Source organism: Apaloderma vittatum, unplaced genomic scaffold (genome assembly GCF_000703405.1).
Source record: "Apaloderma vittatum isolate BGI_N311 unplaced genomic scaffold, ASM70340v1 scaffold17367, whole genome shotgun sequence".
In the NCBI taxonomy this organism is placed as follows: Eukaryota; Metazoa; Chordata; class Aves; order Trogoniformes; family Trogonidae; genus Apaloderma; species Apaloderma vittatum.
In genome coordinates this window covers 2,021-27,543 of record NW_009727969.1, presented here as the reverse complement: position 1 = coordinate 27,543, position 25,523 = coordinate 2,021, and the positions used below count along the sequence as shown (strand labels likewise).

The following is a 25,523-nucleotide window of genomic DNA, read 5'->3' as shown; positions in this document are numbered from 1 at the left end:
CGACCACATCCTCCGGTCCTGCCTGTTGCCCCTTCCCTCCTGCATCTCCCCTTGCCGGGCCTCTCCCCGCCCGCCCGCTCCCAGGGCTGGGAGCCCCAGAGAGGGTGCCTGGCTTTCACAGAAGCTCCCCCCACCTCCAGCCCGGGCTCATCTCCCTTGGCTCTGCCCTGCTCAGCTTGCTGCCTCTGCTGTCCCCTCTGCTGGGCTTCGCTGTGTCACGGCCAGCCTTTTCGCTGTGTGTTGCCTCTCCCTTTGTACGGTCACCAGTTCCCCCATCTGCCGCTGCCTGCCCGCCGGTTCCGCTGCTCGGGACACTCTGCTAGCAGGGAGCACCCCCGTGCCTCCTTACAGACAGCTGCTGTCTGCTAACTCCTAGATACTCCAGAAACAATCTGGTGAGTCTGTTGAGGAGGCATTTTTTCAAGAGCCAAGACTTCTCTGCGAACTAAGACAGGTGGCAATGTCTGCCAAGACTGAACTGCGCCCGCGGTGTCGGAGGAGTCGGGTCAGCGCGGTGTCTGATTTCTGAGCTTGGCTTGGCTTCTCCCTCCTGACCCTGGATGCTGGCGGTGTGTTTTCGTGTGTCACAAGCAGCTCTGAAGTGTTCCGCTGCGATAGCGTCAGGTATTTAATGCAAAATGTCACCGGTGTTCTTGCGGGAAGTTGATCCTATCGGAGCTCTTCAGAGGTCTGTAGGTTGTGGCATATTTCATCAACATCAGTGTTTATTTATGTTTTAACTGAGTTGTTGTTGAAGCTGTTACTGTGGTAGCTTACCTGAAATGTGGAAGCTGCTATGTATTTTTCTGGTTTGGTTTTGTTGTCAAGGTTTAGTACCCTCTTCACTTCAGAGCTATGGAGGTGTTTTCGGAAAGTTGTAATCCCTTTGTATCTGAACACAAATGATACACCACCCTGTGAGGTTTGTAATTTGTTTGGTTTTAAATATCTTTTCTTTTTGGAGAAACCAATCATATTGTCTGTGATTACTCCTGAAAATCGTTAACTAAATTAGCCTGGATGGCTTTTTGAACCTTCTTATGACTAGAATTGTTGAAAAGGAGTGTGCAGTTCTGAAATGGAGTTTGCTGCCACTTTAACAACTCTCATGACAACCAAAGTTATAATAGTATTTTTCAGGGTGGATTTTATTTTTGCTTTTTTCATGCTATATCTCTTAATAGTATAATATATAGAATGTTAGAATTTCACATGCTGCAAGACCATAGTGGAGAATTTCAAAGACTGTTTTTCAAAACTCTAAGTTAAGGGTTTTTTCAACACCTTGTGTTTGTGTCTGACTTGATCTAAATACACTCTAGTCAGAGAAATAGAAAAGTTAAAGGTGGTAGAGAACATCAGAGTTCTTGTGGAGCTGACTTGTTAAGCAAAGCATAAGAAATTTCAGCCCAATCCTGAAGAAGATGCTTTGGAAAAGCTAATGAAGGAAACTAAAGTTGTTCTGCCCACGAAAATAGCTCTTCGTGGAAAGCTGGAGATCATCTCTTGTGCCTTGCAGTGAGGAGGTTCTTTAAGAAGGAATACTCTCTAATATTATTTTAGGGATTTAGTTATGTATGGTTTAATACTCTTCTGGGTAGATTTGATTTCAAGATATTGGGGCGGGAGGGAAGAGGAGGAGAAGGAACTTGGGGAATCCCTGGTTTACTTCGTGATGTAGGCTGCTCAAGAGTAAGCGCAACTTTGTGGCCGTTTGAAGGCAACCTAACTGCCACCCCCAAGCGCCCTTCTCCCAGCTGACGCTCGTAACCCCGTGAGATCTTAAAGAATGGTAATTTAAAAAAAGCCAAGTCAGTGAGCTGACCTGCCTAGTGCTGGCACAAGGAAAAGCCAGAGAGCAGGCAAGGCTGTCGGTTGAGGGGCTGACAGCAGCCTGTGGCTGGATTCACTTAGGCAGGCTGCGGAAGCGTACTCTAAAGAAATAAATAGGTCAGTTTTCTGGCCTGTAGGTTGTTTGCAATGTCCCTAATCCATACGTAATATTACAAAGCACTGTATTTTAAAACTGCTTGGCTACTGGTACATTTTGGAGCTTGTGAAATGCCATGTTAAGAAATTCTGGTGATATTTACCTCCTGGAGAGGGCTGGGCCTCCTTGGCATTCCTAAGCTGATACCATCTCAGGAATTAGAACCAGAAGCTCCTTGGTCTGAGCACTCTTAGTGAAGTGTCAGGGGTTTTTGTGTGTGTACTTGAAGTTCATTCAGGTGGTGAAAACTGTCATCGGTCAAGCACAGACAGGTATTCACCAGCACCTGCCAGGCTTGGGTACAGCCGTGTGTCAGCGTTGGCTTGTGATGCGCCCTCTAGTCCACTCGTGTGCCAAGTTGTCCAGTTCTGCAAGGTGAGCTCATGAAGTCTGGGGTAAACCAGCTTCCGTCCTTCACTGCCGACTCTGTGGCAGTTAAAAGCTGAACTCCTTTCTACAGGTCCTCGTGCCATCTCAGCGTCTTCTACTTCTAGTTTTTGGATGTTCGACTTGTAACTCGCTCTTGTGAAGCTTTTCTGCTGTATGCCATTGATGTCTGTGAGCTGTATGTGTTCTTTTACACGTTGGCAATAGGGAATATGTCAAAGTCTTATGACTAATAGTGATTGTACGTGGCATGGAAACCATTTCTAAGCTTAGATTTGCATGGCTTTTTCTAAAATTGGTGCACTTTCCAAGATGAGGTCTCAAACTTTCTTAAATTTGAGAAGCACTCTTTGAGTTTTTTTCCCCCTGTATGAAGACATATGGCTAAAGACCTGTTAAACGAGGGTTGAGTTAACAGTGCATGTTAGTACTGAGATATCTTAGCACTTTTGGAAAAATCTTAAATAAGGACCGGAATAATTCAAGGAATTTAATCACCAGTTCATTTCTCTGTTAAAATGTTAGTGTATTTGCTTGCAAGCAGGCTGAGTAAACTAGTATGTATGTAGATTTTTATTTTTTTAGGACTCTCCATGGTTTTTCTAATGGAATTATCAGCTTATTGACTAAGCAGGCCTATTTGCCTTTTTATTATGCATAAAAGCCGAGCTCTCTGTAGCATATGATTTTTTTTTTAAGAGATTTACATTTCTTGACAGCTATATTTAGTCTGAAATGCTAATGTATTTTTGACTGCTTTTTTTAACCATGCAGTAGTGCAATCCATCTAAAGGTGGAACAGATTTCTTAAACTTTTTTACTCTTACTTTTGATAAGAGACACAAATAACCCCCTTAAACATAGCGCTTCCCCTCCTCTGCCAGACTCGTTTAAAGAAGTAGGAAGCTTATTTTATAATCCTCATTTTACCTGCCCACATAAGAGAGCAAAAGAAATTTAAAACAAGTGCTGTGTTATGCTGGGAAATGTAAATCGGGTGACGGATTTTGATCATAACTCTGTGGGATACTATCGGGCTGCTTTGCAGAGATGAGAAGAAGTGCCCCGTGGCAGCTGAAGTCGAGCAGTCTTGTTGGTTGTGATTAACTTTACACCTTGTGCCCGTGGGAAGCCTGTTGGAGCGCCCAGGCATCCACACAGGCGTGAAGGTGGCTCACAACTGGAGCAGTTTGTAGTACTGGAGATTTAAAGCATGTTTGTTATGGTTTTGTTGTGGTGTTTTTATTTTTTTCTTTTATCTAAATGAGAACTGTAAAGACCTCTACGTTCCTTTACTGTCTCAGGATAGCTCAACCTACTGGGCAAAAGGGAGTTTGAGAAAGGACATACTTACACTGTTATAAACAATTCCAAAAATATGAATATCATTTTTTCTTTGCCAGTAAAACTTGTTCATAAGCGCTCGTTCAGGAGGTTCTTAACGATTCACTTTTTATGAAGATCTTTTATTGTAGTGGGTACAAATGCCTTGGGGTGAGTGCAGGAGGAATAGTACTAGGAAAAAATCAGATGCGTTTCGGCTTCTGTGCAAGTCTATTTAAAAAGAAAATAATACAAAAAGTGTAACAGGCCTGCCACTTGCCTATGTGCTTCATATAAGCTGAAGAATTCTGCCTTCACTGCTTTAATGTGCTTTAATAAAAGCCAGTGCTGATGATCCTGCATGCTAATTGGTATTTAACAGTCCGGTAGAGGTATCTTTGGCCCAGTGTTGCAGAATGGGACAAATAGGAAGTGTTTGTTTCTTATCTATATTATATTTCTACTTTCCGCTTAGTTGCTTGATCTACCTTTTATCCTTTCCCATGCCTTGTGTTTCTCTTTGCTAAAATAACCTTTATTTTCCTGTTGTACTCTTCTTCCTTCCTCTGTGTGCTCCGTCGTACCCACCTGCTATTGTTTTTCCTCTCCACCTTCCTGCTTTTATATCCTTTTGTATTTTCAAAAGCCAAAATGTCTGTGTGATGGGGACTTCCCATTGTCAGAGTACTCTTTATAAATATACAGAACGCACTGTTCAACGTGTTTATTGTTGTGGAGGCTGACCAACACAGGATCTGTGACTGAGGGGGCACTTGCTGTTACGGCAAACCCGTCTAACCGCTGGCTTTGCTAAAAAAGTGGCTTTATTTGTCATGCCAACCAGCTGGGGTTGTCACTGTTTTTTGTCCCAGTGCTTATCTGACCTGTGGTGACCTGGAGCAGGGAGCTTGCTTGGTAGACAAATGGATTTGCTTTTTTTTTTTTTTTTTTTTTTGGAAAAAAAAAAGAAAAAAGCTGTTAGTTTTTGGCTATTAGCCTGAGTGTGGTGACCATAGGACACCTGTGCAGGAGTGGGAATACACCTTTGCCCTTTAACCAGCCACTGCTTTGGAATAGTGGTAGTGTGAAAGACATCCTTCTCCTTGTTAGTGTAGTTCTGGTCTTGTTAGTGGCATGCCGGCCTCTTGAGTGAACAGAAAGACTGGGTTTATTTTTTATTTTTTTAATATTTTATATACTTATGCTAGAATTTCTACCATAACAGTTGTCTTTAGCTTTGATTTCACAACTTGTGGAAGAATGTTGTGCTAGATTTGGAGGGGAGACTTTCGAGTGTTATAGCTTATATGAATATAAGACAGGGAAACAAATTTAGACAAGAGGATTCTGGCAGCCCTGGATTTTTGAGGTGCACAAGGTACTGTCGGTCATGCAGGAGTCTTGTGATGAATTGCGGTGGGAAGAGAAATCCGTATGGAGAGCTAAGTGATGCTGTTAAACAACAACAAAAGAGCTGTCTCAGTGTTGGAAAAGGGGGCAGAAACCCTGAGCTGTCAGGAAGGTTTTCCTGGGAGTTGGGTGTAGCTTTTCAAAAGGACTCGAGTAATGGTCTTGAAAGCAGGGAGAGTCGTTGCAGATGGTGGCTGACGCCAAGTGATGTGGAGCAGGTAAGGGACAGCAGCTAAAATCTTGAAAAGATCCTCTTTGGATTCTCCTTCTGTAAGCTGCTGATTTGATTTATTTTACTGGTGTGGGGTATTTTTTTTTTTTCAGCACCTTTGAGAGCTTCTTCCTTCATCTAGGGTAGTCTGTGGTTTGCGGGCTCTACTAATTATAAGGCAGTGGGAGTTTAACTGTAATAATGAAAGTGCAGTGCTGCAGATTGCCTTTCAAGAGAAGCTGAGCTTTGGCAAAGGCTGACTGTGCTGTACCTTTTATATGTGAAAATTAGATGGATCTTCAGACTTAAAATTGTTGGTTAGGGATCAGTTAAGCAATGTGACACATATCCATTTCACTACACTTCTTTGCAGTATGAATTTTAGATTAACTCCTAGCCAAGGTCAGTCTCTGAGGAGAAAGTCCACATGTGCATGCATTCACACGTGTCAGTGTAAGGTATCAAATTTTTTGCCATTAAACTGTTCTTCTAAAGAAGAACAGGTATAGCTATTGATAAATATTGACCATATAACCATAACTGCTGGTGGAGTAACTCTTGCTGTACTTTGTATGTTGATTACCAAGCTCATTGTAGGTAGACAAATCTTGCCTGTTCATTCTTACCTTCAATTTATTTCAGCGAGAGATTGGCTGTAGATGGGGAAGAAGAGGGCTTTGAAATGTCCGTTATTGCCTTTTCTCTTGCCAGTCACTGCTGCCCAGGGCTGCAGTTGAAGTGCTTTTGATAGTCCCTGGCATTTTGTTTGTGTGAGTACAAAAGGCAGATCCGTGCTGTGCACACCCTCAGCAAAACAGCTGACATATCCTTTAAACTTGCCCACCAGTGAATCACAGTCTGGTTTGGGAAGATCTGTCAGAGGTGAGGGGTTCCTTTAAAACTTTGGAGTTGTGGAGGCTATTTTTTTTCTTTTTTTTTTTACATTCTTTCCCTTTAAGTTTGGGTCTTTTGAGTATTGAAGTTCACATTTTCCAGCGAGTTGCCACTTGTTCTGTAGAACGTACAAAGTACTTAACAGCAAGGAGTGCTGTTGCTCTATCCAGCTCGGGCATCACCAGTTGTTTTCTTAACAAAATTCTCATATTTGATGTGATCAAAAGAGAAACTTCCAGTTGTTGTTTGTCTACTGGGTGCTTCAGACGGAGGGGAGAACATAGCTGATGAATGAGTACCTTAAAGTGAGACCTCTGCTTGAGTTCAGTCTACACTAATAGATTGGGGGATTTACATAATTTTGCGTAACACTTAAGTAATCTTGCATAGTTTTAAAAGCTTTGAAAGACTGTCAGGGAATCATCAGAGGCACTCTTTTGGTAGTTTGTGTACTTGTATAAAGAAAACATTTAATCTGAGTCTTTCAGCTATTTATTTTGCAGACTAAACTACCTTTTTGACTTCTTGAAGAACGTGAAAGGCTAACCTCTGGAGCCAATAGTGGCGTTTTTTTCTTGTTCAGAACATCTGTGGCATCTGTTGTCTTTTGGGTTTTGGTGTCTTTTTGGTCTGTATATTGCTAAATTCCTGCCTACCTTTTTTGCACAGCTTACAGCTGTGCAGACTAACACAATTTCCTGTTTCTAATGCGTTTGAAAGCAATATTTGTAATGTATTATTAAGACTCCTTGACCAAAGAGGTGATGAATTTGTGTTTTTGTTATACTCCAGATTAAGACTTTTAAATTTTACAAGTATATAAATAGAGTAATAAACACACTTAAGCGCGTGTATACTCCTGGAGTGTAGCTTAAGCTTTTCAGAGTTTATTTCTCATAAGACTGGTTTTCATACTTGGACAAAACTGGGGTTTATTTTTTATTTTGTGAATAAAATATGTTTTCCCATATGGAGTGAGACAATGGGATTATGCCAAAACACCCTTAGCTCAACCTTCAAAGGGTACAATTCCATAAATATCATCCTTTTGTCACAGGGTTTCTAGTTTCTGCTACCAGGATCTGTTATTATTACAGCTGCAACACACAGAAGTAACTTGTGTCTTTTAGCAGAGACCATTTTTGTCTTTTATTTCCCCCGTTTGCACTGACATTTTAGGTCGCATTCAAAGAAGTGATTTGAGTGCCGTAATGTTTGTTTGCTTTCTCAGAAATACTGTCCCAGATTCCATTCAAGTGGTTTCCAGATTAACTTTACTGATACTAAAATCCTTTTTAATTCCACTACCAAGTGCTAACACCACCACACTCTGTGTGTGTGTCTGGGGAAGCACTGTTTTTTTCTTGTGTGTCTTAGGAAAAAGGGGCTTAATACGAAATCAGTGCCACCAGTACAACTGCAGGACATGGGGTGGACAATGCTGCAGTTTAAGGGCCTGGATCTTTCTGGATATAATCCTGATCTCACTTCAGAGGTTGAGTATTTAAGGTTTAACTTTCTCATAGTTTTGAGGAGATTGAAGCATCAACAAGAACAACATATGGCAAAGTTTTTTCTTAGCTGCCGGTGTGTGTGGAGCAACCAACAAAGTTATGTAAATAAATGTATGCAGTCTATTTGATTTGATATGCTTGACTATTTCTTTTTTCTTTTTTTCTTTTTTTTTCCCCTCCAGCTGGTAACTGTGATCTCAGATACAACTCCTTCATGTGCGAGGGTCAAAGAATGAGTAAGAGCCTGCTAATAGAGGACGGTGGGAGTTGTAAAGAGGGAAAGACAGGAATAGAGTCTCTCTGAGCGTTTTTCTGTTCAGCTTTGGCAGTTCTGTAAAAACGGTGCAAAGGATGAAAATGTTGATCCAGACGTTTGCTCTGGGCAGTTGGGATAGGTAGAGCTGGATGACAGTAAATAGTCAGAGGGAAGGGGTGGTTCTCAGGTGGTGGGTGTGAAGTTTGTGCGAGGGTGCGATGTGGGGGCCATAGGTTACCCATCGAGGACTAGCGTGACCTTGTGGCTGAACACGAGCATATGTGGATGGATCCTTCCCAGTGTAACTGTCTGGGATGGAGAAAAGTGGAGATTCACTGCAATGGCTTGCTGCGTTCGGGAAGAACGTAAGTTTCTAGAATTGTTAAAGCTAAATCCAGAATATTCAGAATAAAGTCAGTTTGAATATATTGGGTGAGGCAGTGTGGATTTTAAGGGAGTTACTGCTATACTTGTTATCTTCTGTTTTTTCAGTGGCTGTAGGAATCTACTAGTCAAATGATTTTTTTTTTTGTTTTGTTTGTTTCTGTAGCTGGTACAGAATGTTCTAAAGCTTTTTTTCCTTTTTCCTTTTTTTTTTTTCTTTTTCTTTCTCTGCCTCCCCACACTAGAGGGAAGTTTCTAAGCAGAAAGCTGAGGTGTGGATGTACAGCCTGCTGGCTGTTCGGCACAGGCTTCTTCACTGATCATGTAGAGCACTCGAGGTTTCTTCACAGTAGCTTTCAAAATAGTGTTCCTTACATGTGAGTGTTACTGGTGCCCGTGTGGAGAGTTGGCAGTAAAGCGTAAGCAACGTGCTTGTTGCGGAGCAGGTAGCTTGTACGATCTGCAGAAAATAAATTTTGATTCTTATATATAACATGCACACGCAGATTTCTGCCTCGGTGTGGTTTTTTTTTCCTTTATGTGTGTGTGTAATTATTTTTTTTTAATTTTCTTTTTAAGGATTGGACCTATCCCATGAGGAGAGAGATGCAGGTACGACATGCTTTCATTTACCATTTACCTGTGGTGCATTCCACAAGAAAAAGGAAGTGCCCTACAAAGGAGTTGGTGCCAAAATCCATGTTTAGGGGTAAAGTATCAGGCAGCACCATGGGAGAAATGTGCAAGGATTGCCAGCTTAGAGTGCAGGTGGGCTTGGATCTGTTGTGCAAGTAGCAAAAAAAAAAAAAAAAACCTCAAAAGTAATTTTGTCATTTTCAGGATCACCCAAATACTATATTTTTGCGTTTGGGATTTTTTTTTAGAAGGTGATTGCTAAAAATGCATTGGAGCTTTGCTTTTTAACTTGGTTGGAAGTAGGTGTTCTCAAGTAGGATGGATAATTAAAATTTTCCTACCCTGATGCTGGCTGAATCTTTACCACAAGACAGGATCTGTTGACCTGCATTGCACGTCTTTATTGGTGGGGAGAGAAATGGGTAAAGATGGGTGTTTTCCTACTACTAGGAGAAAGCTAGTGTATCTTTTTCCATGAAAGTGATTCAGAATTAATTACAAGGCATGATTATATACAAAGTTGAGTTCCCTTCATTTGATCTGGGGCTGGGTAAGAGGCAGTAATCAAACTGGAACTTAGTCCAAATAAAGGGCTTGATTCGTGTTCCAAAACAAGATCTCCCGTACAAAGATCATGTTTCTTTTATTGTGCCAAACTGATTTTTTTCCCCCTTGTCCTGTTATAAATGACACTTGATAACACATCTCTCACTGCTGTGTAAATTACTTGTTTCCATGGCTGTAGTCTGAGCTGAGTGCAATGTATTATTTCAAATAATTTTGAGTTGGTATTAAATGTCTGTTCTTCTGCTTCCTAGGAAATCTTACCTGGGCTATTTTTAGGCCCATATTCTTCAGCTATGAAAAGCAAGGTATGAGTTTTCAGAAAAATGTCTTGTAAGGAAACTTTACTTGTGGTGATTTGATTTGTTACTGTGGTGATACGTTCGAGAGTTCTCTATACAGTTGTAAATTTGGTTGCAATCCTGAACTGGAACATAAAAGATGCCAGAGCAGAAGTAACAGGCAGTGCATGTGTGAAGGGATTACTTCAGGGGGAAAAAAAAAAAATTAAAGAGCCCCAATTAATTTTTTTTCATACGGCTTGAAGTTCTGCATGCGTTCATACACAGTGCATGCTCTCTCACTTTGTCTGGTCCACTTTACCTCCTCCTGACAAGCCAGAGAAAAGTGCAAGTTGGAAATGACTTGTGCTCTGATTACAGTGAGCATTCCTCTGTGAGCTTTTTGTATTAAAATTGAGTCTTACAGTTAAGCTTGAAGAGTATTTTTCTTAGAAACAGGTAAACGGTTTGAGACTTGCAGGCTACCAGTCATGCAATCTGTTTCCTTAGCAAAAGTGTCACAACACAAATGAGCACCAGGAACTTGCAGGGATGCAGTAAAATAGGGCAAATTGCATCTATAACAAAGTCAAGCACTGCTAAGACAAAGCTTGTATCTGCAAACTTACCTTGGAGTTTAAATGATCTTATTTTTAGTGATCTGATTCCAGTAAGAATCCCAACACCAGCTGAGAATTACTACATTGTGTAGGGACTTGCAATTTCCTGCAAAGTGAAGGGTGGGCAGAGACAAATAAGTTCATCAAATGTCTTCCTTACTGCCTGTTCTTTTTATCGTAGTTAGGAATGCTTCCTGCAGCTCCTAATGGTTGTGTTTTGTCTTCTTGAAAGACAAAGTCTTTTGCACTATGCTTTGAGTATTAGAAAATTAACTCTGATGTTGAGGATATGATTGTAGCCTTATTGTGTTTATAAGTGTAGCCTTTTTATTGTTGTGTAATAGATTCTCTATTTTTTTTTCCTTCTTCCACAGCTACCTATACTTCAGAAACATGGAATAACCCATGTAATATGCATACGGCAAAACATTGAAGCAAATTTTATTAAACCAAACTTCCAGCAGTTATTTAGGTGAGAAATGATCAAGGGGTTTTTTTATGTGTGTGTTGCTGTTCCTTAAATATTTTCATGTTGTCAAAACTATTTGAAAAATATGCTGAGGTGTAGAAAAACTCTTAAATCCCAACCACATTTTTTGAACTCTGGACATAGGCAAGTCTGCAAATGAGAAGTTAGTTTGTTAGTTTGCAGTAACTCTCTTTGGTTTGAAAGCTGTTAGTCCTCAGTACAGTTTGTCCTGCCGATAATATATTTGAGGTAACTTAATCAGAATAAGTGTACCTCTGAAAAGTGGCATGGAGCCCCAGAAAAGAATGCTGGCCCACATTTACAGACTGCTGGAGAGCATGTGAATGTGTAGTACGGTGCTGGCAGTCAGGTGGGTCACCTGTGGAATAGCACGTGGGGATTTCTTCCACCTCGAGAGGTGATTTTGTCAAGAGGTTCTGGGAGAAGGCTCCTCTCTTGCTTCCTCATAAGGAGAGCTCCATGGGTTGCTTGGCTGCAGAAATTCTGGAGCTCAGACTATAAAGAAAAGCTGGGAGGGTAGCGCTGGCTTCCTTCCGCAGGTGTCGGTGGTGTTGGGGTTGAATCAGCCCTACGTGTCCCGGTGGCAGCAACTCCTGTTACTGTGTGCTCATAGCAGCTGTTTTCTTTGTAGGTATTTAGTCTTGGACATTGCAGATAATCCGGTGGAGAATATAATACGATTTTTCCCTATGGTGAGTTTTGGTGTGTTCGTGTGAGTGGGTTGGGAATGGAGTTGCCCAGTACAAGTTTTCTGAACTTGACAGTTACCAGCCTTAAATTCAGCATACCCAACCTGAAACACCTGAAAAAGCTGTGAACTCTTAAGTGACCTTATTATTGCCACTTCAGGAAGCATAATTAACTCCATTTTACAAGTACAGAAACTGAGGCAGGGTTGCGGGAGTTATATTTTATTATGGTTTAAAAAAAAAAACACAAAAAAGACTGTTCTTTAAACAGTTGAATCAGATCATGAGAGAATGCTGGAGACCTTGGCCTGCAGGAAACTTATTTTTTGTGCCTGAGAGTATTTACATCTCTTGTATCAAATATTAAAACAAATTCAACAGAAAATAGTAACTGGTTGGTTAGTAGTAGTAACAAGATGCTTTACAGCATCTTGAAACATGTTTACTGTAGAGGAATTAAAAAGTAACTGTAAGTTAAACAGTACCTATTACATACTGACCTTTGGAAATAGAATAAACCCCGAGTTTTGAGCTATGGGCTTGGATCTTTAGTTTGCAACAGGGCAAAAGCAGTATGATCCTTCCTCTTCCCCCTCAAAAAAACCCAACTAAAATACCAAAAAGCAGAGGTGGTCATGTTTTTGCAGAACAAGGTGGCAAATCAGTTTTTCTAAAGTATAATATCATTTGATTAAGCAACGTTCTTTGCAAATGTTGCAGTTACCGACCTCTTAATAGCTCTATGTTTGTGTATTTTTAAGAGTCTCGACTGAGTCTTCCCCAGAGCTTATTTAGCTTTTTGCTTTTCATGTAGTCAGCTGTTTTCAGCCTGACAGTATTCCACTTGCCACATCCCATGTCACCTTAGAGATTGATTAGACCTAATTTTATAAGTGAAAACATCATTGGAGAATTTCTGGGAAGACACAGGTGTCGGTGGAGTGGTCCAGGCCGTGCTGCTGCTGCTGCGTGTTGGTTTTTGTTTGTGGGTTTTCCTTCCCCACCTCCGTTAAGCAAAGGTGTTTGGAAGTTACTTTAATGTGTGACATAATGATTGCAAAAGGCACACATACTGGATATTTATGTATTTTTGTTTCTGGCTTTGCACTAGTTTTTTGTCTACGATTTTATGCATCAGGTACAACAGAAATATAAATGCCCAGTTGAAGTGATGCCTACATCTGTATAAACAGTGCGTTATTGTCACAGTGTATAAACACTGATACAAAAATACTACCAAATTTATATGCAAGCAGTGGTAACCTGTAAAATAATCTGAAACTTTGAGTCTTGTAATTTTTTTTCTTTTTAGACTAAAGAATTTATTGACGGAAGTTTACAAAGTGGAGGTAAAATCATATTAACTTGTTTCTTCATTTACTAATATGTTATTGTTAAAGCTTTAAAACTAAGTCGCATCTGTTAGAGGCTCTTGAGTATGAGGCTTTCTTAAATTTGGGGGTTTATTTTGTTTAACTTGAACTATATTATACAAGTTCAGAGGAAAGTGGTGGTCTTCCTCTTTGCCTCTGAGTGGAAAACAAACCTCTTTGTGTATCTGTTGTGTTTTGTGGGGTTTTTTTCCCCCACTTTAAACACAACTGTGTTTGGTGCGTGAGGTTTTTTTTAGTCCCCTCTCTGAAGTAAGGCCTTAAATCTGCATTGTGGTCTTGAAATGCAGGTTCTGTTACTCAAAATCTCCAGAGGAGGAGGAATCCGTGCTTCTGTATCCCAGGGCAGGAATGAAGGAAGTGCAGTTAGTAACCTGGAGCGAAGAATGATACACTTACTATTCTTAGGCTGTACCTTGCTCCCGTGTAGTTGTCCATAATAAAGTTAAAACTACCTTTCAAAGAATTTTCTTCAGTCTGTACAAGTATGGCTGGTTGTCTGTTTTCTCTCCCCTTCTCAGGAAAAGTTCTTGTCCATGGAAATGCAGGGATTTCTAGAAGGTAGGAAACTGGCCATCCTGCTTACTAATTTTTTCCTTTTTAATAATGGAAATACGTCTTACTAAATTCTTTTGTTTCTTTTCAGTGCTGCCTTAGTTATTGCGTACATAATGGAAACATTTGGGGTGAAGTACAGGTAAGAACCGAGCACGGTCAGGTAGTTAAACGTTTGTCTGGAGAGGCTTAGGTGAGGGAGTACTTTATCACAGATAAGAAATCCAAAATGTCCACACACAATCAATTTTTACTTCAAGTGCTGGAAGCAAATAATAATTTTGGAGGGAAGTAAACAGTCGTGTATTGCCACACCAGCCAGTTGTTACCTACTGAGATCAAGTAAAGGTTTTATGTGGGGCAGATCGTTCCATTTTGCTTCAGGGGATGTTTATTTACGTCCTTTCTTCAAGAAGTAGGTACCTGCTTGCCGAGGGGAGCAGGATACCCTCCTGCATGTCTTGCTGTAAAACAAGCCCCCAGAGGCTGTTCTAAGTAGTGTGTTGAAAACAAGCCAGCAAGCTGAAGACTGGAGATGAGGGGGGAAAATAGTATTTTACAAGTACAGCTTCCCATTTTGCCCAATTTCAGTTATACAGACCAGGTCTGAGGAGCATTGAGGGGGTGTGTATTTCCTAAGAACAGATAATTGGAAGGAAGACTCCTGAAGCCACAGAGACTTTTGTTGTAGTCAATTTTTTCACTGAAGTATTTTCTCTTTCTTCATTCTAAGGGACGCATTTACTTATGTTCAAGAAAGAAGATTCTGTATTAATCCTAATGCTGGATTTGTCCATCAACTTCAGGTGACTTTTTTTTTTTTTTTTCCTCCCTAGTCATAACTCAAAAGCCACTTGATGAATCATTTTCCTGCAAAACAGATGTTTCTACTTAGGCTTAAAGTTTAGTGTAAAAGTGTGCTTCAAGTAAATGTCAGAAGCTATAGCTGAGCTTAGGAGAAAGATGAGTGGGTGCTCCAGTTCATTAAACTTAAGCTTCAGACAAAGCAAATCCAGGAAAGGAGGAGAAATAAAGATCCTGTTGTGTGCTGTGATCAGGAGGATCTGAAACAGTTTAAGTGGTGGCGAAGGAAAGGGGAGTGAGTATTGTGGCACACAGCAGCGACGCTGCTTGACACCTGCCTTCGTAGGTGATGAGACTCACAAGTCTGAAACGGCAAACGGCGCTCGTCAGGGAGTTGTGTTATCGCATTCCGGAGTCTCTTGGGTGGGTGGTGGGCAGACATCAGGACAGTACGCGGGAGCAGATTGGCAGTGTCTCTGCTCTTACTGAGGTGGCTGGCAGGAAGATGATTATCTACTGAGTTTGGGGGGGTTTTGGTGTTTTGGTTTTTTAAAAGTAACTCCTGTGAGTTGTTGTGTAGCACTGAAAGCTTGACAGGTGGCTAGAACACATCAGGGCCATGTTTGTTTGTCTCTAACAAGTCTCTCTGTGCTGCGTTTTGTTTGCTTCTGCTGTCTGAGTTGCCTTCTGGGAGCAACCATTCATTCTCTGAACATTCTTCCAGATTTTTAATTTTTTTTAAATGAAAGCTTACTCTCTTCCTTAAAGCCATTTTTAATCATCCTTTAAGTTTTGTTTTGCTCTGTCTTCTTGACAGTTTTTGTCATTCATGTCAGAGCAGCAAAGAACTTTCCCCTCTAATATTTCTGTCTTAAGTAAGATGCTGTCTAGTCCATCCTAGTGAACTCTCCGAATTAGTCGTCCTCACCTTTACAAAGCGTTATGCTGAATTAAAAGCAACGTGCATTATTAAACTTTTTCAGGAATATGAAGCCATCTATCTAGCAAAATTAACCATCCAGATGATGTCACCACTGCAGCTGGAGAGATCCCTCTCAGTTCCACCAGGTACTACAGCAGGTCAGAAGTTGTGTGCGACGCCACCTGTCTCACCGAGTGTTGTGAGGCCGTTTTCACTCTCCCTGCATAAACCTCTGGCAGCAGTGAATCCCAAACTTTTGGGATGAGCGATGGTTGCAGGTCGTGTGCAAGCTATATTCAAACTTCAGGGTGCAGCACTTAAATATTTCCGCTCTCCTGGAGTTGAGCTTTCCTGTGGTGCTGTCTGCACTTTCATACTCTACTGGAGAAGGGCCCTGCCTCTCCATGTCCTTCAAAAACCACAAGTTCCCTACAGGAATCAGGAGTGATGGGTTGAAAGCAGCCAGTGTTAATGATGTCATTGCTTCCCTTAAAATTAAGGTAGTTGCTCTGGAGAAGAAAAAAAATTCTGCTCTGCTTTTAAACAGATAATGGGGATTAAAGCATGTAAAAAAACCCCCAAGTGATCTTAATCATACAGAGGTGTGCCAGTAGGAACCCCTGCTTAAGGTCAGTGAAAGTGGCATTTGAGGGGGAGATGTAAAGTGCAAAAGAAAGTGGTGGATTCTAGGAAATCTCTGTGTGGAGAAGTGCACGGGAAGAAGGGCACTGTCACAACTGGCTGTCCCAAAGCCGAGTGTCTTCAAAGGGCAGAGTCCCCCAGAATAGGACAGTAACTACTGCCCTGTAGTCCTGCTTGCAGCTGCCCCTTTCAGATGTCTCCTCCTTCCCTCTTCCCTCTTGCAGGAAGTTTAAAGCGAGTGCATGAAGAGGACGAAGAACTTGGAACCATGCAAGTGGCAGCAGCACAGAATGGATGATACTCGAGGACAAGTGCTGTTTGTATTGTGAATTCCTGCCGAGAAAGGTGAAGAAAACTAGGGGAAAGAAAATTAATAATGCAAAATGATGAACACACACACACATAGCTTCTTTTCAATTACATGTTGCTTTCAGATGTAAATCTGCCTCTGCAACACACTAAGCATCATTTTTAAGATGTTGGACTTCTTGAATGAATAGATGGCACTGATTGTTTTACTCCTTTTTTACACTTTACAGTTTTATTCTAAACCAAGATTTTTGGACTTGCAAAGAGGTATTATTGCAATAATGCACTTTTCATACTTGAAATTTCTTTATTTGTATGATATAAAGTTATTACTTTAAACAAAATGCAAGCTGGGGGGATTTGTTTATAAAGTTATTTGTGTAATTTATAACAAGAGACTTTAGTAAAGAAAAAGTTTGCTACAACTCATCTTGTTCTCAGTATATATCGTGGTCGTGGTTGTAGAAATGTGCTTTAAGAAGTGCGCTCTGAGCTTCTGCTGGCAAGTGAGCATTTACCTTGTCATAAAACCTCATTATATACTGAATTACTCCGAGACAGGCACTTGGGAGACCAACTGAAGACAAAATACTGTTCTAAAAATGTCACCTTGTTTTATGCAAGTTAGAAGTTTATCGGAGTACTGATCAGTTAGTTAATAAAACAGCCATGTGCTGAATTAATACAGAGGGCAACTATCAGTTTTATGCACATCAAGACTGAATTCTTTTAGCTAGCATTAGAAGGCTGCTCGTTAAACTAGTTTTAAGTTGAACAAGCCAGTATGGCCCATCTGTCTACCAGAATAGTGCGTCTTCAAACTGGTATTGAAGGAGTAGTTTGCTTTGTAAGACGGTAGCTGAATTATTTGAGATAAAAAATTGAGTTGGTGATTGGCAACTGAATCCCAGAGCACTGGCTGTAACTGTATCAGGGGAAAGGACTCACCTCTGCTCCTTTAAAGCATTAGGAGTCAATTAAGGCCACGCACTTATCAGTGCTTTAAAGTTTTCAAAACGGCCAGAGCGGCTGGTGCAGCTTTAATTCTGCTCACTTCTCGGAAGCACCACGATAACCCCTGGCTCTTCTGCATCTCCGCTTCCTTTGCCAGCCAGGTTGGTGCGTGAAAGGTGTGAACGAAATGGCACGGCTCCTCTAGAGCGCTGCGGTGACCAAGGGAGTTGGAAAGCCATTAGAAGAACTTGTGTGTATTCGGAGAAATCTGAGCTTGTAGTTCTAATTTTATGAGGAAGCAGGTGTGCTCAGGAGAGTTGCATCAATGTAAGAGATATTTGGGGGATTCAGCTGTCTTCCTGTAGTCCGATGCAACCGATGTCCTCTGTCAGCCCCCGAATGAGCAACCCGCGAACACCTTTGGATTTGAAGGCAGGAATCTGGGCAGCACAGACGTTGCGTGCTGTGAGGAGCTCTTCTGGCGCTGCTTTTTGCTAGAGGACCATCTGGCAGCTTGTTGACTTTGTAGGAGCCTGTTTGCTTTGTAGGAGTTTTCCACCTCTCCTTGTGTATTCAAGGCAAGTTGACCACGCCTGTGCCTCGCTGATCTTTGCTCGGTCATTGATCCTCTGCCTTGTCTTGCAGCTCCTCAGCAGCTTTGCCACGGGCCAGTCCCTCCCAAAGCGAATCGGTCAAGCAGTTGGCAGATTCTGGTTTGAAAACCACTGCCTGGGTCAAAGCATGCTGCTAGAACAGATGTTGGTGACACCTGAGGAGAAAATGCTCCTGCAGTAAATCATGGCTTTTAGCTGAGCCGGGACAGCGGGGGGTGAGGTTTTATAGCCTCATAACCTCTTCTCACATGTAATGTGGAGGCTTTGGAGCGCTGTGTGCAGGGAGGGTTCACAGCTTCAAGGAAGCTGAACCAGCCTTTGCTGCTGTGTGTCCTCAGCTCCCTGCATCAGCAATGGAGCAGTGGAAATCCTTCAAGGAAAAAAAAAATCCTATAAGAAATGTACCATGTGTTGGGTTAGGAAACTTTCATCTTGAAAAATGGAAGCATGACTGTTATCTCCTTAAGATCTACGACTTGTCAGGGTTAAGCTGACCGGCTAAGCACGCGGTGCTGGTTTCACAGTTGCAGGGTTTGGTGCATGCTGTTGACTGACTCTCTTGTAAAAGAATACTTCTGGGCCTGTTGGGAAATACATCCTGGGATGTTTCACCACTTACTTACCCCACGAGGCTGCCACATGGCTGCAGTGAGGTTTGAGGATGTGTCTCTCACACAGCTCACCAGCTGCTGCCAGCTTTAGGCTTCTGACAAAACAAGGGTGGGAACCAGAGCTTCTGCATAAAATCGTTTTCTGTTTCAGCTCCCTTGGGAAGGGGTAGAGATGAAACACAGATGGAAGAACACTCCTGATTCATCTGACTAGCCCCTGCCAGAGAGGCTTGTTCGTGTGTAGTCTGGTTCTGTTACCTCAGCAGGATCTTGGTGCTTCCCTGGGGAGACTGTTTCACAAGCTAACGAGCTTTGTGACTAAGAATTTTCCACGAATCTTTTTTTTATGCCATTACCCCCTGCTGCTGCCTTCTGTCATTCTGGTCTGTCTGCCTACTGCCTTGCAGATAACAGCCTCGCAGATCCTATGGGTTTTTGAGATTAATTTTCCTCATGCATCTATTATTAAGCCTTTTATTTAAAGCTTCTTGACATCTGTCTCATTTAGCTTACTGCCAGTAGGTATTTCAATTACTGTTTGCTTTCTGGGGTTAAACCAAAGGTGGTCATTAGCAGCAGGGGTCCCTCACTCTGCTTTTAAAGTAGCAGTAGAGGTTGAATCGCAGAATGTTCGGGGTTGGAAGGGATCTCTGAAGATCATCTAGTCCAACTTCCCTGCCTGAGCAGGATCACTGCGAGTAGATCCCACAGAAACATGTCCAGCTTGGGTTTGAATCTCTCCAGAGATGGAAACTGCACAACCTCTCTGGGCAGCCTGTGCCAGTGCTCTGTCACCCTCAAAAGTAAAGAATTGAACCTCCTGTTTTCTAGTTTGTGCTCGTTGACCATTGTCTGGTCACTGGACACCACTGAGAAGAGTCTGGCTCCATCTTCCTGACCCCTGCCCTTTAGATATTTCCTCCCTTCCCCAAAGAAGCTGTAAGAACCCAGATCCTTGGGGCTCCACCGCTCTATGCGAAGGTGCTAAACTTCGCTTTTCCAGCTTAGAGGAAACAGTGAAGCAGCTGGAGATCTCTTCCTCGTGGCGGGAGATCTGTTACACAGAAAACAAAATCCCAAGGAGGAGGTAACACTGAACCTCTGGAGAAGCAGGTGACTTTGTTACAGTGGATTTCTGAAAAGATCTTTGGTTCCTTTGCTCCCTGGGAGGGGGAAAGTCTTGCCCTTTCCTGTTGAGCCAGTTCTGCTGTAGATAAATTAACAGGGCTCCTTCAGTTTAGGACATGCATCGTGTATTTTAAATAACTGTTGCTGTTGGACACTGTTATTTGTGGCATTTCCCTGGTTCCTGTGACAGTTTAAAATACATATACCTGTGCACGAGGCGTTCTTCCAGCTGGCTGGGACCACCACAGCATTTCTAAGTCTGCAGCCTCCACCTGCAGCTTCCAGATCGATTCAGTGTGTTCGCTGCATTTGCCAGCTGACGCTTCCAGGGCCTCTGCTGGGAACGGGCCAGTTTCTGCCCCGCAGCTTGCACCCAACAGCCTTTTCCTCATGTCAAAGACAAATCTCTTCCTCCAGAAGAATTCCTGAGAGCCCACGTGTGACAGTACCTCTCTCTCGGCACCGAGCTGCCATAGCCTGCAGCGAGGTTGGGAATGTCACCTCTGGTACAGAACAAAGAGCTCTTCAAAGCTAAGGGGATGCTGATGAGCTGGATTCTGCCCTGCGCAGCCATTGTCCTGCAGCCACAAAACCAAGCTTTCAACCCAATTCATTTGTTTTACAATGACCTAAGCTGGGTACACAGTCACCTGCTCCTCACTTGCACTAATCTTTTCATTAACTCTTAATGAGGGCCTGAAGCTATTTAGATGGTGAAGATATCACAGAATTCAAATAATCCACTTTAAATTAGTGGAAATTCAGAATTAATTAAAACTGGGAAAGGCAAGAAAATTCACCGCAGTTGGGGCCCAGCATAGATCAGCAGCTGATTTTATAGAGTTCAGGGTTGGGGCTCAGGCCACTTTGATAACCTGGGGGAGAACAGCTCTGAGAAAAAACAGGGTGTAAAGGCCAGAAGTAGGTCTGCTGTGCCTAAAGCATGAGCAGCTGCAGAGCAAAAAGCACAAAGTGGGTTAAAAACTCCTGCCTGGCTTTGAGACACTCAGGTCTCACCCTGTGCTGCTCCTGGCAGCTCTGGGCTTGTGTCCATGTCTGTGAGCAATCCAGCTGTTCGACACCTCAGGGGGTGTGCCTGGTGCTCCACCACCAGAATCAGCCAAGAGCTTCCTTTGAAGACTTGCTCCACAGAAGTCACATCTTCAGGAGTATCAGCTGTATGCTTAAAATCGATATGGAGCCTCAGAAAGCGTTCTTTTCAGTCTAGGGAGAGGAAAACAAAAGTACTTGCAGCAGGCAGGACTGTTCTGAAAAACAACTCTGGATACCTTCAACCAGGCACAACACAGTGACACGAAAGACAGACCAGATACCTGTGGCAGTCTTCATTTATTCAGCTTAAACAAAAATGTATTTAAAAAAAAAAAACCCAAATCAATAAATAAAACAGACATCACCAAGGAAACACTATATTGAGTGGAGTACCATCAGGAACATTAAATAGAAGCCCCACCACAGCTTAAAGTAGCTCTCCACACCACAAAGAAAGAACATTTTGTAAGGCCTAACTGTTCAGAAAAACAAGACTGGCTGTTCTGTATGAACCCTCACGTATTTATAATGCCCTATTCATAGATGTCGGATTTGTCACTCTCTTCACACAAAACCCCACTGTTGAAACCAGGGCTTTGTACATTATTTGCTTGCCATTGCTGGCAAAAGTGCTAAAACCATTTATCCGATCTTGTAAGTGAGAGAGATGCTCCAAAGCACCAACAGTCCCCCACGGGAGAAGGACGGGGGATTTCTCTACCGGTTTTTGATGCCGTTCGGCGTGAGTCATCACTGGTGAAACCACAGCCCAGCCGGCCCTCAGGAGCTGAGCCACCTATGGCAAGCTGGCCGGGCGCCTTTGGTGAAGCCAAGTGCGTTCCTGCCCATCCCAACTGCATTCCTGTCGAGTCCGAGCCAGAGTCCCACTCGAGATGGGGTGTACTCTTGTCTGACGTTCCAGTTTCGCCAATTACCTTTGCCCTGTCACAAACCCTTGGGTTATCTTTCTATGTTTTTGTCCGAAAACAAGTCATTATCCTGAAAACAAAGTTATCAGCTGAAGTGCAGGACCCCTGCAGTGCGAAGTACACGTCCGTTTCCAGCCTCGAAACATCAGCTTTAGTACAGTCCGTAAGGATTCTCCAACAACCCACACAAACAGTAACAAATTCAGTTTGGGAAAATAGTGCCTATAAAACTTTAGGTACACAAACAACAGCAGCACTTCCCGTGAGCTTTCATGGAAAGAACAGAACAAACGCCCGTTCCGCATCGCTAACTATTCCGCGCGAGAGAAGCATCATCCCTACCCGAGCTCCGTCACCCCTCCGTGAAGCACAGACAGCAGAACGATCCCAGAACAAGCCAAAGCTGTACTTTGGCTACCGAGAGAAGAGGCGCAAACCTTTAGAAAAATACAATGCAAGAAAAAATTTGAGATAAAAAATATAGACCTTTGGTTAAAAACCATCCCTTTAACGAGAGTCCTTTGTAACTCAGCTAGAACAAAAAAAAGCTTCACTTAGACAGAACGGTAGTAAAAATTAGTTCTAAGCGCTTATTTCCTAACCTGGAGGACCCTTCTAAAATGTCAGTAATACAGTTTTCTTTTTCAGGATTTACACATTTGATGTTCATTATTTCTAGGGATCGTTATATTTGCAGCAATAAACTATATAACTTTTCCACGAAGAGAATGTTTGTAACACAAGCTTCTCCACTGACAGTCTTTTCATAAAAAAATGACTAGAAGTTCTTAATTAAAGAACCGTTGAAACATATAGTTTTCTTCAGATACCGAATAGCCGAACTTCCTATAGAAATCCACATTTTTTGGCAGACACTCCAGTGTAATTTTGTAACAGTTCAGTCTCTTACTTAGCAACGTCAGGGTGGACGTTAATCTGAAAAAGACAGAGAACCAACCAGTAAATGGAATGGCCCTGAACGCTGGATCAATTAACATTTAATTAGTAAAAGTTATCAGACCTACTACTGAAGTTTCACAGCACTTTGCATTTTACTTCACTACACAGGATATTTGTTATCCCAAGGAGAAGGAGAAAAAAAAAGAACAGAAGTACTAGCTCCTTGCAGACAATTTTATGTTCTTGTTACAAGAACCTCGGCTTACACCCTGGCAGCTAGCGATAACCTCCCACTAAACAATTTTCACCTTTGCAGGAAGGATGGTGCCAAGATACTCACAGTTTACCAAGCTGCTTTCCTCTGCACTCCCTGCTTACCACGACATCTTCTATCCTTCCTCTCTGTGAAAATACAAGCAAGCATTTTTAAGTCTAACGGAACGCTGTTGCGTTTGTTTCCCTGCCTGCGTTAACATTTCATGCTTGGATCTTCCACTGTCTAATTTAGACACAACTCCTCCAGCGGTCGGCACGCTCGTAGTGCCCCCTCCTGCGCCACAGCCTTTCCCCGACGACAGATTTGTGTCTCTCTAGCTCTGTATTTTCACACGTCTGGCTGGGACTCCACAGCAGCGAGATCCTCGGCCATCTGCTCCAGTAGAACCAAGCTGTCTAGTTCAAAAGCTTGCAGGGAGGGAGCAGGGGTCAGACATCAAATTGCTCTTTTTCCTTAAGGAAAGCTAAAGCTTCCTTCTGCTATTTAGCTGAGCGCCCAAGGATGGGAACTATTTCTTATAAAGCAGAAGATACTTCTTCACACCGTAACACCATAAAAATAACGTGCATGGAGTCAGAGGACAGGGTTGTCCTCCTCATGTTAGAGCAGCAAGGAGAGAATTTACCTTTGCACAGGAGTGAGTGAACTTATGTTCTATCACCAGCGTTGCCGTAGCAACAATCTGTCCAAGATTCGTGTCTTCTACGACAGTAACGTAGTAATCGCCGGATCTCTTCATGTGCTCGAAGGTTTCTGTGGGAGCGGACAGACAGCAGCACTGTTAATCTCAGATTAAATCGCTGTGAAGGCTTAACACTTGCACCAGCATCTGAACATAGATCCTAGCAGGGCTCAGGATCACAAGGAAGATGTGCCCAAGAACGTGAAAGCCTCAGAGTCGGGCTAAAACCAGATCTCAGCTGCCGAGATCACCCTCCTTCCCCGGCGTCTCTGCAGACAGACACTCCGGTGAAGGTGGCAGCACCTCTTTAAGTTTTCTTACATCTTGGTTAAAGCAGTGAGGGGAGCTCAAGACACTGCGGAGCTGGGAGCACAGGCGAGCCTTGGCCTTGCTACTGCTGCCACAGCAATTTGGCCAAAACAAGCCGTCACCCAGCAGCCCCTGCAGGCAGGTCAGTCTCAAAACCAGATGTAGGACCGAGGCCTGGCCCAGCCAAGAAGCTTTTCAGCATAGCTGCAGCCAGATTCAACGCCGAGTGCCAAAGGCTGCCTCGGGGGAGCCAAACTAATAAAATCCCTCTGGCATCAGGCAGTCGGGAGCCTCGCACCCAAGCAGCTTTGCCGTCAGCATCAGTATCCTCCGGTTCCCAACAACCTCTATGAAAATGCCAAGAAATAGTGATAGACTCACTGATAAACTGCTCTGGGCTTGCAACTCCAGTTTCAGTCAGCTGACCCAGAACCTTAAAAAAGCCTGTTATAAAAGAAGGAGGGAGGGGAGAAACAATCCTCAGTGAGCGACAGAGACACACAATTAGCTCCAAATAGCACAGAACAGCCTGACGTGTTTTTTTGAAGAGTTAACATCCCCATGGCACCACCTGATTCAGTCCTATCTAAAAGCCTGCGCTCTGCATATTACAGAAGTAAACTGTAATCTTAAATCAGCGCCCCGGCCCTGAGCCATGCTGAAGGATCAGCTCACGCATCAGCAGCAAACTCCAGAAGATGCAACGTTCATGACTGAAAAGTAAAAGCCTGAAATGATGCAACCTTAAGCTGTATGTTCAGAACAACCTTTTTATCCAAGTTACAGAACCGAAGAAGTCTGAAGAATAATATGCTGGTTCACATTATTTTTATATTAAAGGGCAGTATGAACAACGGCACTGCTCCCTCTAAACCTGTGGTGAATAGGAAACTGGATTATTTAGAAGATTTGAATTCTAAGATTGTATCTGAGCTTATAAAAAACACTAAGACCAATTTTGAGGGTCACCCAACACAGCACTCAAATTCCTCACTGATAAAAATGACGCAAATCAGATAAAACAAGCAATCCTAATCTATTGAGATATGGCGCAGAAATACTTATTATCTAGCTCAGCACCCAGCTTTCATTTGTGATGGAACAAGATTCTACCTCGATTTAAATCTGCTGTGCAAAGTGGTCTCAAAACTAGGCCATCTCCTGGATCTACAGGAGAAATAGCAGGAGAAAATGTCGCTGTGTTCTCACTCCAGTCGAGTTCGTGGAGAATATTCGGGTCAAACATCGGCGTGTCATCAGGCATCACGGTTGCAACAGGCATCATGGCTGCGACAGGTGTTCTGGAAGAGAATGCACACGGGTAAGGAACATTTTGGTTTGCTTGTTTTAATCTCTGAATATGCTATCTCCCCTGGTGATATCCTGCCACGTGATGTTCCACAGGGACATAAGGAAAGGTGAATGAAACCAGAACCGCTGTTTGCTTTATCTGCCCTCGAAGCTCCTCAGCCTTCACCGGACTAGGCCGCCGCGTTAAACAAAGAGCTGGCGCACCAACACGGCACGTTATCTAAAGTCAACACACGTGGCACTTCTGTGTTCACACGGGAAGTTTTTCTCTTGGAAAAAAAAAAAATCGATGACATTGACTAGGATATTTAACCTTTACAGCCCTCTGAAAAGGAAAACACCTCTCAAGAAGCCTCCCTAACACACTGTTTACCGAGTACAGAGGAGGTCACTGGCATTAGTTCCATTTAAGACTGACAGTAGGAAAAGCGCACTTTTTTAAACTAGTCCCATCACATAAATATTTAGTATCTCAGCCAAGCG

The 25,523-nt window shown here is 42.7% G+C and overlaps 2 protein-coding genes across 2 annotated transcripts; one reads left to right on the top strand and one right to left on the bottom strand.

Annotated features, from left to right (window-relative positions):
- Positions 1-8,632: 8,632 nt before the first annotated feature.
- STYX (serine/threonine/tyrosine interacting protein) lies at positions 8,633-16,261 on the top strand. Its single transcript, XM_009873919.1, has 11 exons — positions 8,633-8,641; positions 8,949-8,981; positions 9,824-9,877; positions 10,845-10,942; positions 11,592-11,652; positions 12,962-12,998; positions 13,562-13,601; positions 13,687-13,737; positions 14,329-14,401; positions 15,383-15,479; positions 16,188-16,261. Exons 2-11 carry the CDS (start codon positions 8,964-8,966, stop codon positions 16,259-16,261), a joined length of 603 nt encoding a protein of 200 aa, XP_009872221.1. The 5' UTR covers positions 8,633-8,641; positions 8,949-8,963.
- A 5,945-nt stretch (positions 16,262-22,206) lies between these two features.
- Positions 22,207-25,025, bottom strand: GNPNAT1 (glucosamine-phosphate N-acetyltransferase 1). Its single transcript, XM_009873918.1, has 5 exons — positions 24,843-25,025; positions 24,111-24,173; positions 23,364-23,491; positions 22,802-22,863; positions 22,207-22,497 (listed from the first exon to the last, which is right to left on the bottom strand). Exons 1-5 carry the CDS (start codon positions 25,012-25,014, stop codon positions 22,350-22,352), a joined length of 573 nt encoding a protein of 190 aa, XP_009872220.1. The 5' UTR covers positions 25,015-25,025; the 3' UTR covers positions 22,207-22,349.
- Positions 25,026-25,523: the final 498 nt, after the last annotated feature.

Bases quoted from the DNA above. Each gene is read 5' to 3' on its own strand.
- GNPNAT1 (XM_009873918.1), bottom strand. From the start codon at position 25,014: ATGATGCCTGTTGCAACCGTGATGCCTGATGACACGCCGATGTTTGAC. The intron at 23,492-24,110 runs GTGAGTCTATCA...CCGCTCCCACAG, and splicing joins AAGCCCAGAGCAGTTTATCA to AAACCTTCGAGCACATGAAG. The intron at 22,864-23,363 runs GTAAATTCTCTC...GTATTTTCACAG, and splicing joins TCACTCACTCCTGTGCAAAG to AGAGGAAGGATAGAAGATGT.
- STYX (XM_009873919.1), top strand. The intron at 10,943-11,591 runs GTGAGAAATGAT...TTTTCTTTGTAG, and splicing joins AACTTCCAGCAGTTATTTAG to GTATTTAGTCTTGGACATTG. The intron at 13,738-14,328 runs GTAAGAACCGAG...CTTCATTCTAAG, and splicing joins ACATTTGGGGTGAAGTACAG to GGACGCATTTACTTATGTTC.